At 45.6% G+C, this 22,798-nt stretch overlaps 1 protein-coding gene across 2 annotated transcripts in view; it reads left to right on the top strand.

The window, feature by feature from the left end:
- ZNF618 (zinc finger protein 618) overlaps positions 1-22,531 on the top strand; it is a 164,467-nt gene extending 141,936 nt beyond the window's left edge. For both annotated transcript variants that reach the window (XM_049833303.1, XM_049833302.1), the window contains 3 exons: positions 7,228-7,305; positions 12,386-12,487; positions 13,629-22,531. In XM_049833303.1, coding sequence (XP_049689260.1) covers positions 7,228-7,305; positions 12,386-12,487; positions 13,629-15,142 — 1,694 coding nt within the window. In that variant the 3' untranslated portion in view covers positions 15,143-22,531. The remainder of the gene's footprint in view (positions 1-7,227; positions 7,306-12,385; positions 12,488-13,628) is intronic.
- The last annotated feature ends 267 nt before the right edge of the window (positions 22,532-22,798 follow it).

The raw sequence follows: 22,798 nt of genomic DNA, 5'->3' as shown, positions 1-22,798 counted from the left end.
TGATGCTGTGTGCACCAACCTCGTTATCCAGCACTGCTGTCCCTTAGTGTAGGGCAGCCCTGAGTGCTGCGCCCTGAGCATGGCCACAGTGGCAGAGGACTCTTGTTCTTTCTCCACTTAGAAATCTGAGAGAGAAGTGAGAACTTCATTCAGAACATGAGAGTTCATGTTGGAAGAGAAATTAAATTAGTGCCAACAAATTTAACAGCCGTGATGCATTTGGGACTCCCCTTTTTAAAGCATGCTTCATACCACCTTTTTATGTAGCACCTCTTTTATTGTCTGATGGCTGGAAGTGACAGAAGTTCTGTTTTCAAGAAACTTCCACTTATTTTGGTGTGCGATGGCATTTTACTAGGAGACTGCTGCAGATTCTCATGTATTGTTTTATTGGTTTGTATCAAAGGTATGGGAAGATGCAGTTACAGTGCTATTAAAGCTAAAGCCAGTGGAAACACTGGGTGATACTGCTGAGACGTTTCCCTTACAGTTTTTCTGCATTTGTTCTTCATCAAAATGTGAACAGAAGTGTTGAAATGTGGGTGTTTTCTGCTGAGGTCTGCTCCCTGCGTTGCCATCAGTTGTTGAGCTGGCTGCTGAGTTTCACTTGTGCACAAGAAGCTCAGGGCATTTTGTGTTGAAACTTTCTGTTAAAAGCTCTCAACTCATGTTCACTCCTGGTCTCAAACCAGGCTCTGCTATTTTCTCTGGCTTAGATGTGGCAATGAGAGTTAACATGGGAATTAGAGTGATTTATTTAACCTAAGCGTAAATGCTAGTTTTTCTCTGTCTTGGCTTATACAGCCTGCTGCCTTACTCTGGAACCTTGTTCACTAGGTATATATAAAGCACTAATAAAAGTGTCTAATAGTAGCCCTGGGGAAAGATGTTTTAACTTGTACAACCAACTGTGAGTGTTAGTTCTGTGTGGCTCCAGAGACTGAAGAGGCTTCAGCAGCTGCTGGTGCTTTCAGTTTCTGTAAAGGTGTTTTCAGAGAGTACCTGAGCAACCAGTAAGGGTGACATGACAGCATGTCTTATTCAGAGTGGAGAGAGACCTGGCTCGCGAAGGAGGTCAGTTCTTCTGGGGAAGGATGCTACTGGGGAGGAGGAGTGCTTTGTGCTCAGCAGCCAACACCCAGTGCAGCACAGACAAATGTCTCTTCTTTTGGGGGACCAAGGGTCTTTGGTGCTTGATAGGAGAATGAAATGCCATTTCTTCAGAATGCTGCAGTGCACGAGTTTCAGACAGCTTGCAAGAGGCTGTTAGAAGTGCCCTGGGATGGGTGTTTGCAGTTCCAACAGCATTGCTTGCTTGCAGTGGATTTTCTTGTGCTCTCCACTACACAACCCCTCTATATTGTGGGAAAACTGGGGAATGAGAGTCAGACTCTACTGAGATCAGCTGGCTGTAGAGTAGCTCTTTTCACATGTTCAGAGTGATTTCCTTCTCCTTCCAAATTTTCAAATATTTTGCCTCAGAAGAGCTGTTCAGAGCCAGGATCCTGGCTCAGCACAGTGTGATCCTCAAGTTGCTGGAGAAGAGGATAGCACTGCCACTTCAGAGATAGCCATCTCTGAGTGCTAGGGTCTGCTCCTCTGCATGGCCAGCAGTGGACGGAGTGGGTAGCACAGCGACAGCTAGCACGGCTCAAGAGAAAAACCTGCTGGGTCTGTGCCATGAGCTTTTGAGTGGAGGGGGACAGGCAGTGAGGACAGAGGGATCAGAGAAGGAAGGAGGAACTGGAGGAGGAAGGAGATGGAAGAAGATGGTGGGTGGAAAGATAGCAGGGGAGCAGCATAGGTGCCGTGTAGCCAGTCTGCCTGTCATATACTAAATGTTGTACCCTCTCCCCTTCTCCCATGCTGTGTGGACAGGTCTGGCCCACGCAACATTTGCTGTTTCATACACAGACTTTCTGCTGCCAAATTTAGGCTATGGGATTGCACGAGGCTTCTGAATGTACGGAAACAACTCAGAGCCAGGGAGACAATGGTGCTGATGTGGCAGCCTGAACTCTCTGAGGGTCCACTTCATGATTTCTTATCCTTTTGTGAAGACTTAGAGCCTGTTTCCACCCCTTCTGCAATAAAGCGTCTTGCATGCAGCTCAGCCATGTGGCAGAACATGGAGGACAGGAGATGCCCAGAGCCTTGCTTTGCAAGGCTGCCTGTGCAGCAGCATGTATCAGGGTCAGGCAGAGCCATTTCCCTGTTGCTGCAGGCTCTCCAGCTTTTTCTGCTACTGCAGGAAAGTGCATTGTAGCTGTTGCTGAATATCCACCCATGTGAGAGCTTGAGATGTGTCCCAAGGCCTGCAGAAAATGCAGCTTATCTGACTGCTGCCCCAGCTTCACAGCTCTGGTCTTGGCTATGTGAAAAGTTTGCTTTCTGGAGGTGGAGGAACAATAGCAGCCTGGCATTTCATTTTCTGAGATGTTTAATGAAGTGTGAGAATGCGGGGCTACGGGTTTAGAGTTGAGTGTTGCAGGATTTTAATGGCTTATTTGTTAATGTGAAGTTTTTGTAGGATGCACTAGTGGCAGTAAGTAGAGAGGCCAGTCTGCTACATGCAAACTGCAGGACCTTGTGCCTAGTTCACAGCCTGGCCAACAAAGCAAGAGCAACCAAAGCTTGGGATTTCAGCCTGTAAAGGGGGAGTGGTCTGAAGCCAGCCTTGGTGAGCTCTCTGCCTATCTCCTTCCACCTTTCGTGGCTGTGTAAGGTGAGTTTTGGGCTGTTTTCACACCCTCCCTTCCCATCACCCAGCTGCTCTAGGTTGGGCAGTGGTTACTGGGAGTGAGTTGTGGAAACAAGAAGAGGAAGGGAAGGCTTCTAATGCAGACTGGTAAATTTATCCTCCACTCCCTTGAGATACAAGTGTGAAGGAAGTTTGTGTGAGTGCGGCAGCCCTGCGTGCCCACTGAATTGGTGGGGTCTTGGGATGATGTAGCCCACATCCTGCACCCACCCAGGAGGGCTCAAGGCTCTGGGAGCTGTGGCTACAGATGTGAACTGGAGTCCCAGACTGCAGCCTGAGCAAGCCAAGTACACAGCAACAGATCAGCTGGCACCAGCATGTGTTTAGCATCTGCCCAGGGGAATGCAAATTAAGGAAGCTTGCAGAAAGGAGAGCACACTCCTCCCCAGCCCACGCCAAGGGAACACATCTACAAAATTCACAGCACCTGGCATTGCTAAGAGGCCCACGGCCCTAAGTAAGAGCCAGGAGCCTGTTTGAGTATGTGGGGTAATGGCTGGGTTTTTTCTCATCGAAAGGGGATACTGTTGCTCCTGCCACAACTCCCAGGCCCCTTAGATGTGGAGCAGCAGGAGAAATTGGTTTCTGAGAAGCAATTAAGGGTTTGAGGAGGTGAAGGAGAAGTTTTCCAGCAGCGTGAGACAGGCTGTCTGTGTTGGAAGTCTCTGAGCCATTTCTGAGCTGACTGCACAGCTGCTCTTCCTGCTTTGCTCGGCTTATCTTGGCCACCCAAAACAATTGGAGCTGTTGGGGAGCACAGGTGTTCTTGCGGGGAGGCGACAGCACAAATGGGTCCCAGCTTTTCTTGTACTGCCACCAGCAAAGCTGAGAGGGAAAGGAGAGCTTCGCTGATTGGAGCAGTCATGCGAGGACCTGTGGGTCCTTGCTGAGTTCAGATGATCTGATGGAGAACAGATCCCATCTGGATGCTGTAAACCTCAGTCTGAGCAAGGAAGAGGAGAGCTGAAATTGCCCCTGGGAAAGGAAAAGCAGAGGTCCTGCAGTGGTGTGGAGGGGCTGTGCTCTGAGGAAGGAGAAGGGGGCACAAGTGTGGCTCATGGGTGTTCAGAGCAGTTCTGACAACTTTTCCAGTTAACTCTACCTTTAAGTTGCAAGCAGAAATCAAAGGGAGAGGGGATTTACTCGCACCACGTACCAGCCCAGATGAGCAGTTCTTTTCCAGCGGTGGCTTTTGCCTGGTTTCAGATACAGATTGCCTCTTTCTTCTCTCCACCTTCCAGATCCCTCTCCCTCTTCTAGCACTGACACATCCCACCCTCCTTCCAGCTGATCTGACTGTTCCCAGCTCTCTGCACTGCGGAGCATAAGGGGCTTACCACCTGACATCTCTGAAGATTAGGGTTGAGAAAGCCCCGGGAAGTAAAATGAGTTCATTTCATTCCCACAGGGATTCTGCACATCTTCCCAAGCATCCCTTCCCTCCTTCTCGGGAGAGGCTTTTGAATTGTTGGATGAATTTTAAGTTTTATTCCTAGTTTTAACTCATTTGTGGCGAATTAGACTTCTATGACTCTTTGTCTCAAAAGTATTTAGGAAAATGTTTTTATATTTTCAGAATGCAAAACTAGTTTTGAAAGTAGACAGTGGTTTTGTTTCCAGAGGCGGACATTTCTGTAGTAGAACAGAAGGGAAGGCTTTTGGAAATGGGATGAAAATCAACTGGATTCTTCTGAGAAGAATCACAAATGAAAGACCTTTCAGAGTCACTGAGTACACAGTATGTTGTAGTGGCAGAGGGAGGAGCCCGAGATGAAGAACTGTGGAGACCTTTATGGTCACTGCATGATGGATGCAGATGGGGAGGACCCAGAAAAGACTGGTCAGGAGCGAAGGGAAGGCAGGCAAGGAGAGAGCTAGAAGAAGGACCAACATGGCTTTGAGGTGATAAAATAGCTGAGAATATGACAGGTGGAACGTAAAGCAGCTCAGTGAGACAAAATAAGCTGAGAAGGAAATGTGAGGATGTAGTGAAACAGGAGAGAAAAATTAATGTGAGAAATGTGCTGCTTGGAGAGTGCTGGATATATATGAGTGATTTGCTTCCCAGTGAGGCACCCTGTAACAGCTTAGGGGAAGAGTTGTTCTGGTGGCTACTTGGAAACCTGCTTCTAGGGGAATTGTGGAGTTTATGTACTCATCCAGGAGCAGAGAAGAGTCCTTGGACTGTGGCAGTGAAGGATGGATTGTTCCACCACTGCTTTCTCTGGCCAAGGTTACTACAGGCAGAGATGCAGAAGGGAATGCATGTGCCTGCTTATATTTAAATGGCACACAGAGACCTGAAGGTGTCCCAGGGAACCGCAGTGTGACATCTCTGAATTTCAGACTTTCTGAAGCACCTCACATGAACAGCACGTTCTCCCAACTCTGTTGTAGGGGAGGGGGCTCCAGCAAAGCAATGGGGCAAAGAACAGGGATAGCAGCTTTGTAAGCTGCCCTGCCTGCAGCACCAGAGCTCTTCTGACCCTGCCAGGAACCTGTCAGCAACATTCAGCAGGCCCTTTGAAGTGTGATTTCTTTCATTAGATTAATCAAATGTTTCTTTTGACACTTGAAAGGGGAGTCAACCTACTTAGTTTGAGACATTTCTATCTGAGCAGTCTAGGCTCCATGAGCAGCAGAGGCAAATAGGTGCATCTGTAACATGAGTCATCTGACACTGAAATACATATCTAAGAGGGATCGTTTGCATCCGTGTGGGGTCTTCTGCTCTCTGACAATTACAAAAGGAGCCTAAAGAATTGTAGCTTTACCACAACTGACTATTTCACTACTGATGATTTCAACAGAAACAGCCAGTCCATATTAATTCCCCCAGTCCTCAAATTCCTGTGTGCCACTCAGCTGCCAAAGTCTTCCCTTTTTTTCACAAGCAGTTATTTAAGTACAGTATTTCCAAACTTCCTCACTACAGCAAAAAAAAAGGAGTAGCATCACAAGACAGTACAGTAAGTTAAATAATGCATCGAGCACAACTCCTCCAGATGGAGCTGGCTCCATTATTTCAGAGGGCTGTAGGTTTTGTGTCAAAGGCTCAGCAGGGTGCTTAACCTTATGGCATATAAGAATAGCTTATATGAACTGCTCATGGTCTCTTTTATGTTTTTTCCTCACAGCTTCCTGTAGCCATCTGATGAATTCTGGGGTTTGTTACCTGAGATAGACATCTTACAGATTATAGCCAAGTCAGGCTTGTGCTTTCCTGTATTTTGGTTCTTCCATCCTGGATGCTGGTACTTTTGCTTATGTGCAGTAGATTCTTAAGTTTCACTCATGCAGAATATGTTTTTCCCTTCAAACGCAGATAGAGATTTCTGGTATATTGTAGCAATAGGCCTTGCTCTCTGTGTGTGCCAGGCATTTATATGCAAAGTTGTTTATATACCAAATGCTTGCATTTGTTCATTCTGCTGTTACAAAAAAAATGCCACAGCATAAATGGTGGCAGTGTGCTGGTATATCTGGAGGTATAAAAGCAGAACTGCAATGTTAACATGTTTCAGCCGCTGTAGTTTGATATTACATCTGTCAGCTAATGCACCCAGTTAATACTGTTTAAATGAGGAACTGCAAACATTTGCTATTAGGTTAATTAAGTGGAAAAAAATGCACTTTCAACACACTTGTTAGAACAGAACTAAATGTATCTTTCAGCTCATGAGGGAGCTCTGCACCCAGCTCTTTCCTGACTCCAGCTCATCCGTATTACTCTGGCAACATGGCTCTCCTGCTCTGCTCTCAGCCTTCTGGCACAGCTCTGATTTCTGTGCTTCTTCCCCTCCACCTCTGCTTACCCCAGTGACTTGCTGCTGCTGAGCCCAGTGGCACTCTCTGTTCCCCAGTCTCACTGCACTTGTTGACAGCCACAAAAAAACAAGCTGAGTTCCCCCATGGCACTTCTCCATGCCCCAACTTCTGAGCAACAGGATTTTTCACAACCCAGTGCTCCTTGTCTTACTCAGGAAAGGCAGCAGAGACTGGAATTTGACAGAAGTGGATGTAAAATTAATTCACCATGATTTGCTTTCAGGCTTAAAAAGAACAAGGATATGCTTAAAACAGCCTGCAGCAGGCATGAACTAGTAAACCCCAGTCAGTATGTAGCCTCAAATCTTGTGCAGCTTCGCCAAGATCCCCCCAAACACACATCAGCAGGTGCTTCACTTTAGCTGTCCCAGGCCTTCTCGTGGCAGTAAAGTGAAGCACATGGAAAAATGCCTGACCCCAGCGCAGGAAGCAGTGACGTGCCCTAGTGCTTTCCTGAATCACAGCCCAAGCCCTGTGGCTTTGGTTCTAAGGAGCTGCTGTGATGAGCACATGTGGGCTGAGGTGACAAGGACCAGGCCCTAAGGCGCTGCCCCACTACTGTACAAACTGAAGTATGCACGTGTGCTGCTTCCCTGCATACTCTGTATAATTCTTCTGAACTGATTTCTCCCAAACAGAGCCTTACACCTGTGGAGCTTGTGGAATCCAGTTCCAGTTTTATAACAATCTCCTGGAGCACATGCAGTCCCATGCAGGTAAGCTGGGCACTTCGACTCGCTTAAAGCGGAGAATTAAATTCTGCGCTGATGCCTGATGTTGACCCCGTTGTGTGTCAATAGAGCTTTCTGTGCTCATGGTTTCCAAAGCCCCAGTAATTTCACCTGCAGCAAAAAAGATACTCAAAGTCTGGAGCATTTAGCAGTGGCTGCAACAATGCAAGGCTCACAGTATATCATAAATATTACTCCTTTCCCTAGGAAGAGAGGAAACATGCTGTGCTAGCACAGAGCTCATCAAACTACTCATTCCCTTTATCCAAAGGTATCTAGGGAATGCTCATTGCGTAAGCATTAATGGGTTACTCCTACAGCAGATGAAATCCCTCCTGCAAAAAGGGTAGTTCTCACTGAGGCAAACAAAGCAAAAATGCTTGCAGGGCAGCAGAGCCTTTGCCCACACAAGTCTTTTTCTGTGCTTGTGTCTCCTGGACTTCTGCAAAGGACTGAAATGTGTTCTCAGAAGAAGAATTTGCTATTTCAGCAGTTGTGTTCATTTCCTTCTCAGTTCTCTTCAAAAGAAAATTCTGAGCAGTTCACTACTTTGTTTCTAAGCCACCTTTTTGTTTTCTATCTCAATACATAAGAAAGGATTTTAAAATTTCAAAGCCAAAGCTGTTTCAAAGACAGCATTCAGAATATTCAAATATGTAGAAACAGAACTTTTTTTATATTGGCAGAATTTTTTTCTTTTTTTCCTCTTGAATGAAAATTCAAGTGAATTCACACAGGTTTACAAATTAAGTCACCTTTGACAGACCTGTGTTCTCTGACAGACAGCTGCTCTGTTGAGGTACATGTTCAGTGCTTGTGTTTGCCCTTACTTTACAGGTAAGCCCCAGATAGAGTGGCATGGAAGGACAAGTGGCTTGAGGAAAAGCATATTTTCCGTTCTGTAACAGTAATTCTAATCGAAGTTCTTGTCTTGTTCTGTGTTTTAGTCCTAATTTTAATGAGTGTTCCTTGAGTTCTTCATCTGCGCAGTTCCTCCACTGCAGTTCAGTTCTCCCTGGTGAATCTCAGTGCAGGCTTTGTGTGTTGTTCAGCAGCTACTTTATTTATCATCTTCATAATGTTATTAATAGACAGTTAGGGTGATTTGTTAAAGTTTTGTATGAGTTTCGTGGATGTTATTTTCTGTTAGACCTTAAGCTGGTTAATGTGGGGTGATTGGACTTCATGTTACGCCAGGGAGTGGTGAAGCTCCACTCACAGTAGGAGCAGCTGTCACTCCGTGGTGATGGGGTCTGTTCTTGGTGTTTGTCAATGGCAATTTCTGCTTGCCTCCAAGCTGCGTCCTGACCATCCTGTTCCTTGTTCTGGTCTCTGGTACTGAAATGCAGCATTTTGAGTTGTAGCTCTTGGTGACACTGAGTAGAGGAGCTGCAAAGGAGGGACCAAGGCTAAGGTGTCAAAGGGGAGAATGGCAATTCACTGGCAAGGTATGAGCTGTTGAAAATTTCAAGCTAGACCTGTCTGCACCTTCTTCCTTTTCTCTATTCTTTACAAATGACCTGTGGCCTCTGGACTTGTTCACCTGGGTTACTTTGGACACAGAACAGGGCTGGAGGGAGCAGGTATCTGTGATCTGACTCATGTAATGTCAGCAGAGATATATTAATGGGTAAATCCCCTCTCCCCAACTCAGGATTACTCCTGTTAAACTCTGTATTTTCTCATCTCTCCCGGCTCTGTTTGTAAGTCACTGTCCTCTGCTTGGCTGCTTCCCCCCACCCCCCCCCGAGTGTCTCACTGGTACAGTGACAGCAAGCTTGTCTGTCTTCTTTAAGTACTTTCTCCAGGCATCACCGAGGCTGCCCCTTATGAAAGCAGCTGTCCCCTGCTGTATCATCTCTCTGGATGGTGTTTGCCAGTCCTGTGCTCATGGTTCTTCCTCTGCAGGGAACAGCAGCCTTTCCTGCAGATCTGTGCAACTGGAGGCAAGCGGCACAGTATTTGCTACTGTGGGGTGAGGGTAAAACAAAGTGAAGAGGTGTGAAAGCTACAGACAGCTTTGGTGGGTGTCCAGTTCTGGATGTTGTGCTTAAGCAGAGCAACAGTGGAGATTACACAGGGCTTGCAGTTACTCAGGTCACAGTTTGTTGCCTTTTAGCCTGTCAGAACTTGGGGATTTCCATATCCAAGAGCAGCATTGGCACAACATCACTGAAGTGTGGGGGTGCAGAGACCTGGCAGTAGTCAGCAGAAGTGGTGACATAGGATCCACATACTGGGGACGCTGGCATATAGTAGCAGTTTATACCAGTCCAATATGTCTGGCTCAAGCAATGTTACATTATGGGGATGCAGAGATGCAATAAGCCCATATGGGTCAAATCCTCCTTCAGTTAATGTGTTCAGGAGTCCAGTTTGGCTTATTGTATCTGATGCAAAGGGCTAATCTCTTCCAAGTAAATGTGATGCATCCACTGAGCCCTCTCGCAAGTCACTGAAGACAGGGAATGGCCTCGAGGATCGAAAGCAGGGACATACTGGCTCTTGAGTCATTCAGAGGGCTGAGCCCGGAGGCTAGAAGGTAATAAGGAGAGATTATAGCTCTATAAAGCAGCTACACAATGAGAAGAAGCAATTAGAATGTAAATTGGAGGCTGAAAGGCAGAAACAGAACAGCAGAACACTAGGCAAAGGAATTTGTTCTGTAATTACACTGTACAATATACAGCTTTGAGTCCCTTTAGAGTACTTTGTTCAGGTCGAGTGCTACCATATAATTCCCTTCCTACAGTCTAGAGCTAAAAAAATAAAAGGACGTCTAGGCTGAACCTGGATTAAAGGATTGGAGGCATGAAGAGAAATTAAAGAACCATGATCTGTGTAGTTCACAGACTGCCTGATAAGGAAGATGAGGCTGAAATGCACAAATCTCATTAATGCCATATTGAATGCTAGTGGATATTTGTACATAATAAATCCCCTATTATTATGAAATAGAGAAAGAATTGGGGGGGAAGAAATTTAGAGTTTCTCCCCCCACCCATCCCTCACCAAGACAAGGAATCCTTGAACTATGAATAAAGTTAGTAGGCAACATCCAGCATTTTGCTTTGCCTACTCACAGATGTTTGGGGTTGAGGTCACTGGTGGCATTAGCTCAAGAGCAATTGGTCTAGGCAAATGCTGGGGGAAAAGTGATGTGTCGTATCTGATCACTGGCATTTGCTGGAGCACCTCCTGCTCCCCATCTCTTCCACACCTGCAAAGACTGACCTCTGGCTGCAGTCCTGAGCATGGCAGTGCTCCCCAGGTGCCAACCAAGACCAGTGAATTCCCTGGGCATGTACAGTCCTCAGGGCAGTCCCAGAGTCTACCTCGTTCTGTCATACCCTGGATTACTCTTAGGTACCGATCCGGTCTGTGGCCAGTGCAGTGCCCAGACCTAATAATTGTGCAGTCTGTGGCTGTTCATCAGCAAGGTTTGTGAATGCCCCAGCAGTTAATGTGCAGAGCTGCTCAAATTTGAGAGGACTTGCTTGTAAGAAAGAGGGCAGTGGAGCTTCATCACATAATTGCTTTTCTCTAGATCCTTGCTGGTCTCCCTTCTCTCCCAGGTCATTGCCACACACGAAGGAGAGCAACTTTGCCCTCTGCTGTTTGTTCTAACGGGCAGCCCACTGCTCTGCCCAGCATCACATCAACCCAGGCTGCAGAGCAAAGCACTTGTGTGTGCCTTAATAAGATATTCCTCTAATTCGTGCTCTGCTGTCTGGAGCACTGGGGCAGGATTCATTTCACTGCATACTGGTGTGCCTAGGCTATAGATACTGCCATCTGAGCTGGTCAACTTGGACTCCCTTTATAATCAGTGGAGAAGAAGTCATTGACTCCAGGTGAGTTCAGAGCATGATGGATCTTACACTACAAGAGGCATCTAGTTCTGCCTGAGTGAATGAGTCGCACTCTTAAGCCTCTTTTGCACCACTGAGTGTAAAACAAGCCCCAAGGGGCTACTTTGAAGAAAGGGATGTCTAATAGAGATGTCCAAAGTTAGGTGAGGTGAGTCCAGCTGTGATGAGTAAAGGGTCTGTTTTGTCATCTTTGTTTTTAATTCCATCCTTCTGTTCAGCCTGGTCATCAGTCTCTCCATCTTTCTCCTTCCTCTTCCACCTCTCTTCATTGTGCACTGTATTGTCGCTTCACAGCCTATTTCAGGGCACAATTTCATGGTGAAGCATACTAAGAATAGAAAATTTCATCTGGAGGTTGGGGAGAAGTTCTTGGGGCAAAGGAGAGGAAAGCACATGGATACAATACAGAATTTACTGATCTTGACTGCATTTCCTTGAAAGATCCCATCAGATTGGCAGCTGAGGTGTTTAGCCCAGTTACATATACAGAAATGGGACCATGAACCCAAAGGCTCCTAGGGCACTTGGTATCTTTGCAGCCATAGGGAGGAATGATCTTTGGTCACACTCCAGAAACTTGTTTTTTTTTCTTTTTGTTTCCAGTCTGAGGAAGCAGTGAGCAGCTCAAGAGAAGATTGGCCCTCTCTAGAGTGGGAGGAAACCATATATGAAGATTTTAGTAAGAACCTTAGATACAAAAGAGTTGACCATAGCTTGAAACACAAAGTACTTAACAGTAAAAAAAAAAAAGGGAAACCACCTTGCAGTGCAGAAAGAGGCAGTAAGGCAAAAGAAGGGTAAATGTTTGTTACACCTCCTTTCATTTCAAAAGCAAGCAAATTACACAAGCCAGGCTGCACAAGGAACGTCTGTTCCTCCTGGTGTGCAGCTTAAGTTGATTGGGAGTGCTGGTGGCATCAATGTCACTGATGCACAGAAAAAGGCATTGTCATTTCAGCCACATTTGGGAGGTGATCAGTTGCAAGTCCAAAGGTAGTTTTCAAGGTTTCTGACGGTACTGCGCCATCTCACTAAAACTGCTTAAAAGCTACAGAGAATGTAGTAGATTGGTGTCAACCTCAGTTAAGGGAATCGTAAGTAAATGCTAAGCAGATGGATACTGTTTCCCCTTCTTTGTGCTTTAAGCATTATTATCTTGTGCTTCTAACACGTCTCTGTCTCTTGCCTCACAGCTGACAACGAGAACAATATTGCCTCTAGCCAACCCAGATCACCTCTAGCTGTTGTTGAAGAAAAGTGGAAACCACAGCTCCAAAGAAATAACGCCAACAATAGTACGTAGCAGCATTTGCTCTTCCATCCCAGGCTTATCTGTCCACTTTGAACAGCTGACTGTCAGAGAGGGTGCAGCAGTGATGGGCATTGCACAAGGCCCTTGTCCTTGCCTAACTGCACTTGATTTCATCTGTAATTCATGTACTGCCCTACAGAGCAGAGCAGCTGTTCCCTTTACAGGGAGTGCTCGTATGCAAAAAGTACTGGGAACCCTGGGGAGGCGGTTGGAAAGGTTTGTAAGGAAGGTGCATTTAGGAATTCCTGGAAGAAGTTAACTTCTGATCCAAGGTCCAACTTCCCAGCCTGGGGTTAAAAAACTAATCCAGTCGTCATGGTATGACATAGGCATAACTTGTCACTCTCTGTGCTGGCAGCAGCTAGTGTCTGGCTTTATCCCCAGCTCATCCTGTGAGCTTGTGCTTCACCACGGGAAAAAGTAAAATACAGCCCTGTGGGAAATCAGTTCCAAAGCACTTGAGCTGAGCAGCCTGGGGGAAGGGTGATACAAAAACATTGTGGTTTTGTGTTCTCATATGGCCAAAAATGAAATTCTCGTTACCCAAAATCAGCCATGAAAAGCAAGATTGCTGGAGTTCTAAGGAAGAAGTGGAAACTTGGGCTTCAGCACTGTTTGAAAAGGTGGAGGAAGGTGTATGCTTCACTGAAGCAACTCCAGTTAAAAATAACTGTCTCAAAGAAAAGGCTCAAATCACAAAAATGGGAAAATGTCCAGCTTTACAGCTGGGCTAAGCTGTAACGACCAGCCCATAGACATAGATAGTGAATGGCACACGATTATAACTTCTATAGGCAGTTCCTTGATGAACACCACAGAGATGCCATTGATTAAGGCAATGGACTGTAAGTAGTGTGTACTCTGTCTGAGTCCCCACACCAGGGAAAACATGCAGATAAGCTCCTTGCTGCTCTGAACAAGAACGTGGCCTGTCCCTGGAGGTTCCTCTGTCCAGAAACCCTTGGGGGAGGAAATCCAGGGTTGGAGATGTCTATTCCATCATCTGGGCATGTTCCACCTCTTTGGGTCTCTCCAAGAACTGTTTTGTGACTTCTTCCTCTCTCCTGTTGCAGAGGAGCAATGCTCATGTGGTGCTTTCTTTCCCTCCTTGTATTTCACTGCAGCACCCGCGAGCGGTTCAGTAGGGAACAGCGCGATCCCAGAGAAGGAGCGGCAGAACATTGCTGAGAGGCTCCTGAGGGTGATGTGCACTGACCTTGGGGCTCTGAGTGTGGTGAGCGGGAAGGAATTCATCAAGCTAGCACAGACCCTGGTGGATAGTGGCGCTCGCTATGGTGCCTTCTCTGTCACCGAAATCCTTGGCAATTTCAACACACTGGCTCTGAAGCATTTGCCTCGGATGTACAACCAAGTGAAGGTGAAAGTCACCTGCGCCCTGGGCAGCAACGCATGCCTTGGCATCGGTGTCACTTGCCACTCACAGAGCATTGGCCCCGATTCTTGCTACATCCTGACAGCTTATCAGGTAGAAGGCAATCACATCAAGAGTTACGTCCTGGGAATTAAGGGCGTAGACATTCGAGATAACGGTGATTTTATCCACCACTGGGTACAGAATGTGCTCTCGGAGTTTGTGATGTCAGAGATCAGGACAGTGTACGTCACAGACTGCAAAGTCAATTCCTCTGCATTCTCCAAGGCAGGCATGTGCTTGCGTTGTTCAGCCTGTGCCTTGAACTCAGTAGTGCAGAGTGTGCTGAACAAGCGAACACTACAGGCTCGCAATATGCACGAAGTGATCGAGCTCCTGAATGTGTGTGAAGATCTGGCAGGATCCACAGGCCTCTCGAAGGAGACCTTTGGCTCCCTGGAAGAGACCTCTCCCCCACCCTGCTGGAACTCGGTCACTGACTCCCTTCTGCTTGTCCACGAGCGCTATGAGCAGATCTGCGAGTTCTACAGCAGGGCAAAGAAGATGAACCTCATCCAAAACCTGAACAAACACCTGCTCAGCAACCTGGCAGCCATTTTGGCTCCTGTGAAACAGGCGGTGATTGAGTTGAGCAACGAGAGCCGGCCCACCTTGCAGCTGGTACTGCCCACCTATGTCAAACTGGAGAAACTGTTCACTTCCAAAGCTAATGATGCTGGCGTAGTCAGCAAGCTCTGCCACCTCTTCTTGGAGGCGCTGAAGGAGAACTTCAAAGTTCATTCGGCACACAAAGTAGCCATGATCTTGGACCCTCAGCAGAAGCTGCGGCCTGTGCCACCATACCAGCATGAAGAGATCATTGGCAAGGTCTGTGAGTTGATCAATGAGGTGAAAGAGTCCTGGGCAGAAGAAACAGAATTTGAACCTTCAACCAAGAAGCCTCGGGCAGCAGGGGAAGCCACAGCAGCTCAGGAAGAAGATTGGTTCGGGAAAAATGAAGTCTATGATTATTTGCAAGAACCTCTCTTCCAGGCTACCCCTGACCTGTTTCAGTACTGGTCATGTGTTACCCAAAAGCATACAAAACTAGCCAAGCTAGCCTTTTGGCTCTTAGCAGTGCCTGCTGTTGGTGCCAGAAGCGAATGTGTAAATATGTGTGAGCAGGCTCTCTTAATCAAAAGGAGACGGCTACTCAGTCCAGAAGACATGAACAAACTCATGTTTTTGAAGTCCAACATGCTTTAAGACTGTCTTTTAATTAAAACAAAACTTTAAAACACTGTTCCAAACAAAGAAAAAGAATTTTAAGTTCTAAACACTGTGGACCTCATTATGAATGCCCCTGGAAACCAAGTGCTTTTTTATATATATATAAAAATATAAATATATATAAAATTAAGTTTGAAAGGAAAGCTGAGCACGTGAGAGAGACAGCCCTCTGCCAGGAACGTGCTCCTTTCCATAGATAGTGTGTGGACTTGACAGACTTTCTGATGTTTTCAAGTGGGCAGACGAATGGGAGGCTGATGTTCTAAAGTCTTCAGGCAGCTGAGATCTAAAGTGACTTGAAGTTTCTTTTGTTTCTCCTCCACCCCACCTCTCCTCTTGTCCCCCGGGCCATCTTGCCATGGATAATCAGACTACATTGAACAGACCAGTTCTGCACTGGACTTTGCTCCTTTGAATAACTGTACACCTTGAGGGCATTTGTCTGCAGCCTTCTTGACATACGGTGCATGTTATCAGGGCAGCTGTGTTTTATGAACACCAGTATCTTTAGAAATCAGGAAGGGAGACTTTAAGGGTTTTTTTACTTTATTTTTAACCTTTTCGTATACATTTTTTTCCAAAAAACAGAAGTTACTCTTCTGTCTCCACTCCCAGTTTTGAGTTTAACATGTTAGCTAGTGATTCTAAGTTTGATTTAAAACTAAGAGAAATGGTTCATGGCAGAAAATGTCTGTAATTGTTATGTTTCTTGGATTTATATTTTTACAGCATAACTTCTTTTCTGAATTCCCAGTGTTAATTAGCTTCTCTGTGAATTTTGTACATCAGGGTTTCTCAAACTTGTTCTAGAGTAGCCCATCTGCGATTAAATAATATCCTTATGGGAACCACAGCAGTTGCTTATATGGAGAACCTAGAAACCAGGAAAAGCGAGCAAGTGGTGTCAGCACAGATGTCTGTGGGCCACCAGCAAGCTTGCCAGGGTCTGCCAGCTGCCATTGAGAACCCTTGTACCTAAACTGTTTGTAAGAAAGTTTCTAAGTACATACACACAAAATAACCTTCACAAGGCCAAGGACAAAGCAAGGTGTATGATTTTTCAGGGGAACAAAGATCATTAGTTTTGTCAAACTGGGGTTTGAAGGAAGCTTAGAGAAGTGCATGGGCTCAAAGATCCTTCTGAATGTAAGTGCTCCTGACTGAGTGCAAAGAATATCTTCCCATTTTATTTGGAATAGTTTCCTCTAGTAGCACGAATGTCTTTTTAATACCTACAGTGCATTACACTACTTGTTACGTTGCTGAATCATTCTGGCTAGGAAGGTCACGGGCCCTTAAACGTTCACACTTACTGGCTCATCCCAAATGCAGTTAGAGATCATCATAATGCAAAAACATCTCAGTCACTCTGCTGTCCACCGAGACCGGTGTTCTGCTGTGTCCAGTGCCCTTAGGCACAGTTCATGGGCTGCTGGACGGGATCTCTGCAGGCTGTCAGGTTTGGTGCCTCTTGGACAGTTCCCAACTGCTGGTGCCAAACTGTTAATTTTTCATCTCTGGGACTTGTAGCCCAGAGGCAAATTGAAGCAAATTCTTATTTTTTAAGTAGTCTCTCCTGCTTCCAGTCATGTGCTCTAGAGCTGTGGTCACAGTGGCAGCAGAGCAGCATTGGAGGTTCGGGAGGATGGACTTGCTCAGCTCTGAGCAGGCAGGCTGGAGACTGAAGCCCTTCAACAGTTGCAGGAGTGTTTTCTGGTTGCTGACAATGCAGTGGTGAGACTGGAGGCCCTCTTTGAAATGCTGCTGTTGAACAGATGTTAAACCAAGATCCCACCTGCCCATCTCTGGTTGTAATAGAAGTTGCAAGTCCCAAGATAGGAGAAATGGCAAACCCAATCTCTCAGGCTTTGCGTGCAGATGCTTTGAACCTGACAGGCACAAACTGACAGCTTCAGTGCCATGGGGCTCAGACAGGGGGACAGTTTGCATGCTAGAGACTCTCCCTAGGTCATGGTCACTAAGAATAGCTCTTTGCACCCAGCTGTCTTGCCCTTTTCAGCCTGGAAACAGGACCTACTATTAGCTTGAGTCTAGCATTTGTGTTGACCTGTAGGCACAGTTACTGGCATCAGGGCAGAACTTAGTTGTCTCCTAAATGTAAGTTTTGCATATGGATATCTTAAAAGACACAATCTGCAACCCCACTGACTACTGCAGGAGTAGCAGCACCTGAAGATGAGCTGCCAAGGCAGAGGCACTTGGACATCTTGTTTTCTCTGGCAGTGGCTTTTGCAAATGGAGGTGTTGGCTGTAGGGCCAACTTTTCTTCTTGCTGGTTTTATTTTCTCCTGTACAAGTCCTGCCTGCCCAGCCACCAGTTGGGCCTATAGTAACACATCTGTTTGCACTTGCAGTGCAGGAGAAACCTGTAACAAACAATAACTAAGTCTGAAACTACAAACAAAAAACCCAACTGAGATGTGTGCCAATTACAAAGCGGTTGTGCTGTGCTGCTGTTCCCACTGTAGAGCACAAAGTATCCTGCAGCAAGAAGACTTGGCTGGAGGATGAATCCAAAGCAAGATTTGCTTTTGAGGCTGCAAAGTGTGTACTGTGCAGCTCAGCTGATGGGCAAAACTGGGGACAGGATTTGTAGTTCTTTCTCCTGTGGCACGTTACGCCTTTTTGCTTGGTTCGCCTGAGACCCTGAAGGCTTGGCGAATGTGCAAAACCCTTGCATTCCTTTAAAAAGAAAGTTCCAAACCCCAACATTCTGTTGCTAAGGGACAGGCTGATAACTTCTGTGGGATTTGCCAACTTGGGCTCATTGTGTTGTCTGTCTGCAAGGCATTAAGGGTGGAGAAGTGTACAAAGCAGAGTTAGCACAGGTTTAAAGCCCTGGAGCTGAGAATGAGGTAAAATTGCAGTCATTTGTGCAACCATTTGATGCCAGGCTGCGCACAGCAGTGAGCTGGACCATGGCTGCACAGCCAGGGCATGCAAACAGGAAGGCCACAGCCACCCTTAACTCCCAGCCCATCTCCCATTCTCCTTTTTACAGTGTGGTTTTGGCATCCGATCTGGAGCTTTCTTACTGTCACAACCAAAGAGAGGGATTGACTGGCCCTCTCCCCCATCCAAGTAACTGTCCCCTTCAAGGCAACTCTGGTTACAGCTGCACTAATGATGGTATTTAAGCAAACATGCAGCAATGTCTGGTAGGTGAGATTGTCCCAAAGACTTAAAAACTCAACTTAGCAGCTGAAAAAGCAAGATAAAACCAAAAGCCCTAAAATGGAACAATCTGGAAAGTAGGTGAGAAGAGGAGCTGGTTGGCCAGCCCTCTTCTCCAGCAAGTCAGTGGAAGAAGCCACATCTTTTCATGAGTTTTAAACGTGGTTACAGAGTGTTCAGCTCAGAGGAGCTATTCATGCTGTGTCTGCTCACAGGCTGACTTCTGTCCGATACACTTATGCTTCATTAAAAGGAGAGAAGCACATCTGGAGCATACATATTTACCCTAAATGCCAAGCTTTTGCTTCTGTTTCTCCTTCCTCTTCAAGGCTTGGATTTGCATTCTAGGGAGCAAAGATACTTTACCAAGGTCTGAATTTTGGAAGCTCTTAATTTGCCAGGTTACTTGAACCCAAACTATTCTATGATTCTATTCAGTGATTGGCTCAGTGGTATGGAGTAGCACCTCCTGTGGCAGGAGACCGGAGAGGAGAGGATCTAATAGTTTGGCCAGAGCTGTCATGAGGTTCTGCTCCCATTCAGCTGGGAGGAGAAGTCTTCAGAATTGGGCTCATCCTCTGGCAGGTCATGTTGGGAATTTGCCTTCTGTTTGTTTGTTTCCTTTACTCGCACTTGAATGTGTTGGAATACAAAAATGGTGTATGTGTCCTCCAGGCATTCATTTGTTTCTGCTGCTTAACACGGTGCCTGACCTTGCAGACTTTTGACTTCACAGTTTGCTTTGGGAAGGGTTATGATCTTCAGGTGGGGAGCAAGCACCAACAGAAGATGAACTGTTTGAAGTTCATGTTACTGTCTGAAGTCCTGTCTGAAGATCCTTGTTACTAGAAAACGGAGAAAGTGGGATACAAAGGCAGAGCTCTTCAGAACAGTGGTTTCTGTGTGAGCACGGCAGCCAGAGGGTCAGTGGAGAACATGGAGCCCAGATCTGTCTCCTGTGTCTGTCTCTTCTCCCCATGCCTCTAGCAGTAGACAACAGTTGTGTTCTGGCTTGCAAGATGGTCTCGGTGTCTTGTACCTGGGTCAGTTTCAGATGGAAGTAAACTTTCCTTTTTGTCAAAGCTATATGTTTGTTATAAGAAAACTGATTTGGTTGTATATGAACTAGTGCAATGTGGAAAACTTTCTGTGAAAGCTGACTGTGGGCTCAGGTTTTGTCTAATTCAGTTTGTTAATTGCTGGTTAAACCAGTTTAACTTCAAGATAAATTGGTTTAAGCATCCCCATGAACCACCTGCACTGGTTTAACCGTGCTTGCTGGGTGTTCTCCCCTGCTGATCAGAGAATACGTCCAGAAGCAGCTCAGGGAGTCATGACCCTTATGTGAATTTTGTAAATGAAGTTGCAGCAGATATACTCTCAAAGCTTGGGAATGACTGAAAATAGAGGGGAGACACTTCTGAAAATTACTTGAGCTCTAAATGGTGGTACCTGAGTTAATACAGTATTCAGTGAGATGTCTCAGGTTGGTTGGTTTGTTTTTCTCCAACTGCTTGCAATAACATGGAAGGTTTAGTGTGAGAAGAAATTACCGCATATGTTTATATTGGTGGATGAGTCTGCTCAGCCTTACCCAGTCTGAGGGACTGTTTCCACTTTCTGGATCCCACAGTAGGCAAGCCTGGACATAGTGTTGCACAGGAGCAGGGTGACTGAGGCATTGTGCTACTTGAAGAATGCTGTGTGCATTTCTAGACAGCACCAGCTTACTGATAAATCAAAAGACAGTAAAAGAGCAGCCAAAAAGTTATTCAGAGGCTGGGAGTGCTGCTTTGTACTGAGGAAAGACTTGGATCTCTAATTGCATCCCTCTGGCTAAAGGAGGTGGAGAGGAGCTCCTGTGAGTATTCAGAGGGAGGGCATGCAGGAAGGGACAAGTTGTTCCCGATGGAATAATTAGGAGTAATGGGATGGAAATGAACAAAAAGACTCTAAAGGCATATTCTGGGAAACCTTTTCAGAGAGGAGAAATGTGTTCATCTGGGAGGAGTCTGTTACGGGAATGTTTTTGGAGCCCTATCATTTAAAACGAGGCTGTACAGCTACATGGAGCACTCTCCATAAGGCGCGAGGCTGCTTTGGACCTTGCCGAGAGAAAAGAAACTGGGTATAGAGGTGGGAAATGCCAGTTCTGCCCGATAGGTCCAGGAGGGTTCACAGAGCATCTTCCTCCACAGTGTTCCAGTCACCACTGGCACCAAACCCTTCCCAGCACTCCAGTATATACATTAACCAGGTTTCATAAAGGAGGGAGGTAGCTGAGGGGCAGAGGAGAAAACACCAGTTGAGCAAATGTCTTGTCAACCCTTGCACTGCTAAGGTGAAAGAATCAGGGTGGGGGAGAGTATGAAATGTTTTGCTGCTTCTGCTGTGCATTTGCTGTGCTACACCATGATCTTGAAACCATGGGATCTGTTGGGAATGCCCAGAAGCATCGGCTGAGACGCAAGGTCCTGTGTCAGATATTTCTGAAGATGTCACTCTGTAGCAATAATAACTCCCTTTTTACAGTGCATGGGGCCTGTCCCCGTGCCACGGGTTATCAATCTTCCTGGGGCTTCTGGAAATGTCACTGAACAAAACAATAAAATACAGAGAGGTAAACCCAAGCACAGCTCCAAGCTGAATGCCTGATTAGTACTGTGGGACAGTTTGCTTATGCTAGGCCAGAAATGGTAAACCAATGAGAGTGTATTGCCCTGAAATTTAATTTTATATATTGAATGTTTGGGGGATTTCTGTTTAATTTTGGTTTTTGTTTGGCTGGTTAGTTGGGTTTTTTACTACTCCTGTTAGAGTCCTTTGTTTTATAACTTGACGGAAGAGTTTCGCTCACATTAGACAACGGTGTATCCAGTAGGCCCTTTAGGGTTTAATGATCTATAGGCAGCCGAGTTTGAATTTTTTAGAATAGCTTCTGAAATGAGTCACGTGAATGGCTCATTGATGCACAACATCAACCACTGACTGGAAGGATTTTCTTCCTTTCCATCGTTCTAGCATCATTGACAGTGGTCAGCATGTCTTGATACCCAGGTGAGCAGCGCAGCCTTAACGATAGGAGTATTTTACAGTGGAGTTGATGAGTACAGGCATGTCAAATCCTCGCTTTTTACAACCAAAGTTCCTTAAAAAGACACTTCCAGCCTCATCAGCCTTGAATGCTTGTTTTCAGACTTCTAGGGATTCTTGGGGTGGTCTCTGCAATGCTTGTGGATAGAATGGTTTGGTTTTTTTTTTTTCCAGTGGGCTGGGGGATGGGAGGAGGGGGGGGGGGGGGTGTTCTTTTTTTTTATTTTTCCTTGCTATCTATGGAGAAGGACCTTTCCACTCAAGGATGGAGGCATGTATTCTGGAAGGAGCAACAGTATTAGGAGCTGTTTTCCATGGTCCCTTTAAACTTATTTGGACTATAATATTATTTTTAATTATTTAAAAGGAAAACTGATAATGGATGGACTGAAACATTTGTGACAGGTGACTAGCCAAGGCTGTAAGTCCAGGAGGAGCACACATCGTCCAGACTGAGGATTCTGGTCCACGCCGTAGCTAGGAAGTGTCATGCCGACAAACCAAACCATCAGGAAATCCTTGTTTGCAGCCAGTCTGAAAAGAGAAGCTGTTCCTCGTTCGTATGTTCGTTTTTTGAAACCTCCTGTTGGGAGCTGAATTCTTGTTGTTTCATCAAGCAAACAATTAATGTTCTCCTTTCCCTCCTCACCTTCCCTCCCCTCAGTAACTTGTGTGCATTTCCTTCCTTTCTGTAGATGCAGATGTTCTAGGCAATACCACAGATGCACCTGCGTGTGTCTCTACCTGCGAGTGCAAGAATCTCATGTCATCTTAAAAAATACAAAAAAAATATACAAAAAATATACAAAAAATATCTTTTTTAGGCCAGAGTTTTCTACAGGTATTAATGAATATTTTTCTTAATCCTTATAAGTTTTATGTGTTTAATATTTCTTAATACCGGTAGCATTAATTTATACTTTTGTAGCAACACAATATTTTTATAAACCGCCACCGCTGGCTTTGTCTTCATAATGGGGAAAAGTGCGGGCAACTGGCCCCGCACTGTACCATGTACTGTATTTAAAAGGTTATCTAATGTCACACTTGCTGTGTTAATAAACAAAACAAAACCTGTTTGAAGTCTCATGTATTGTTGGTGTGGATCGAATGACTCAATAGAGAGCAATATTGCACGGGGTTGAGTTGCTGATTTTCATTGTGATATATGAACGCTTGAGGCCAACTCAAGTTCTTCTGATTTTTTTCTTTTTAGGATTTTGTTTTGTTTTGGTTTGGTTTTTTTACAGCTAAATAAATTCAGTGCTGTTTGAAACTTAGACTGACGTCAAATGAAAAGGATTATTAAAGAAAAAAAAAATCAAGGTGTTTAAATGTTGCTGT

This window comes from Accipiter gentilis, chromosome 29, assembly GCF_929443795.1.
Source record: "Accipiter gentilis chromosome 29, bAccGen1.1, whole genome shotgun sequence".
Classification (NCBI taxonomy): Eukaryota; Metazoa; Chordata; class Aves; order Accipitriformes; family Accipitridae; genus Astur; species Astur gentilis.
This window is presented reverse-complemented; position numbering and strand designations above follow the sequence as displayed.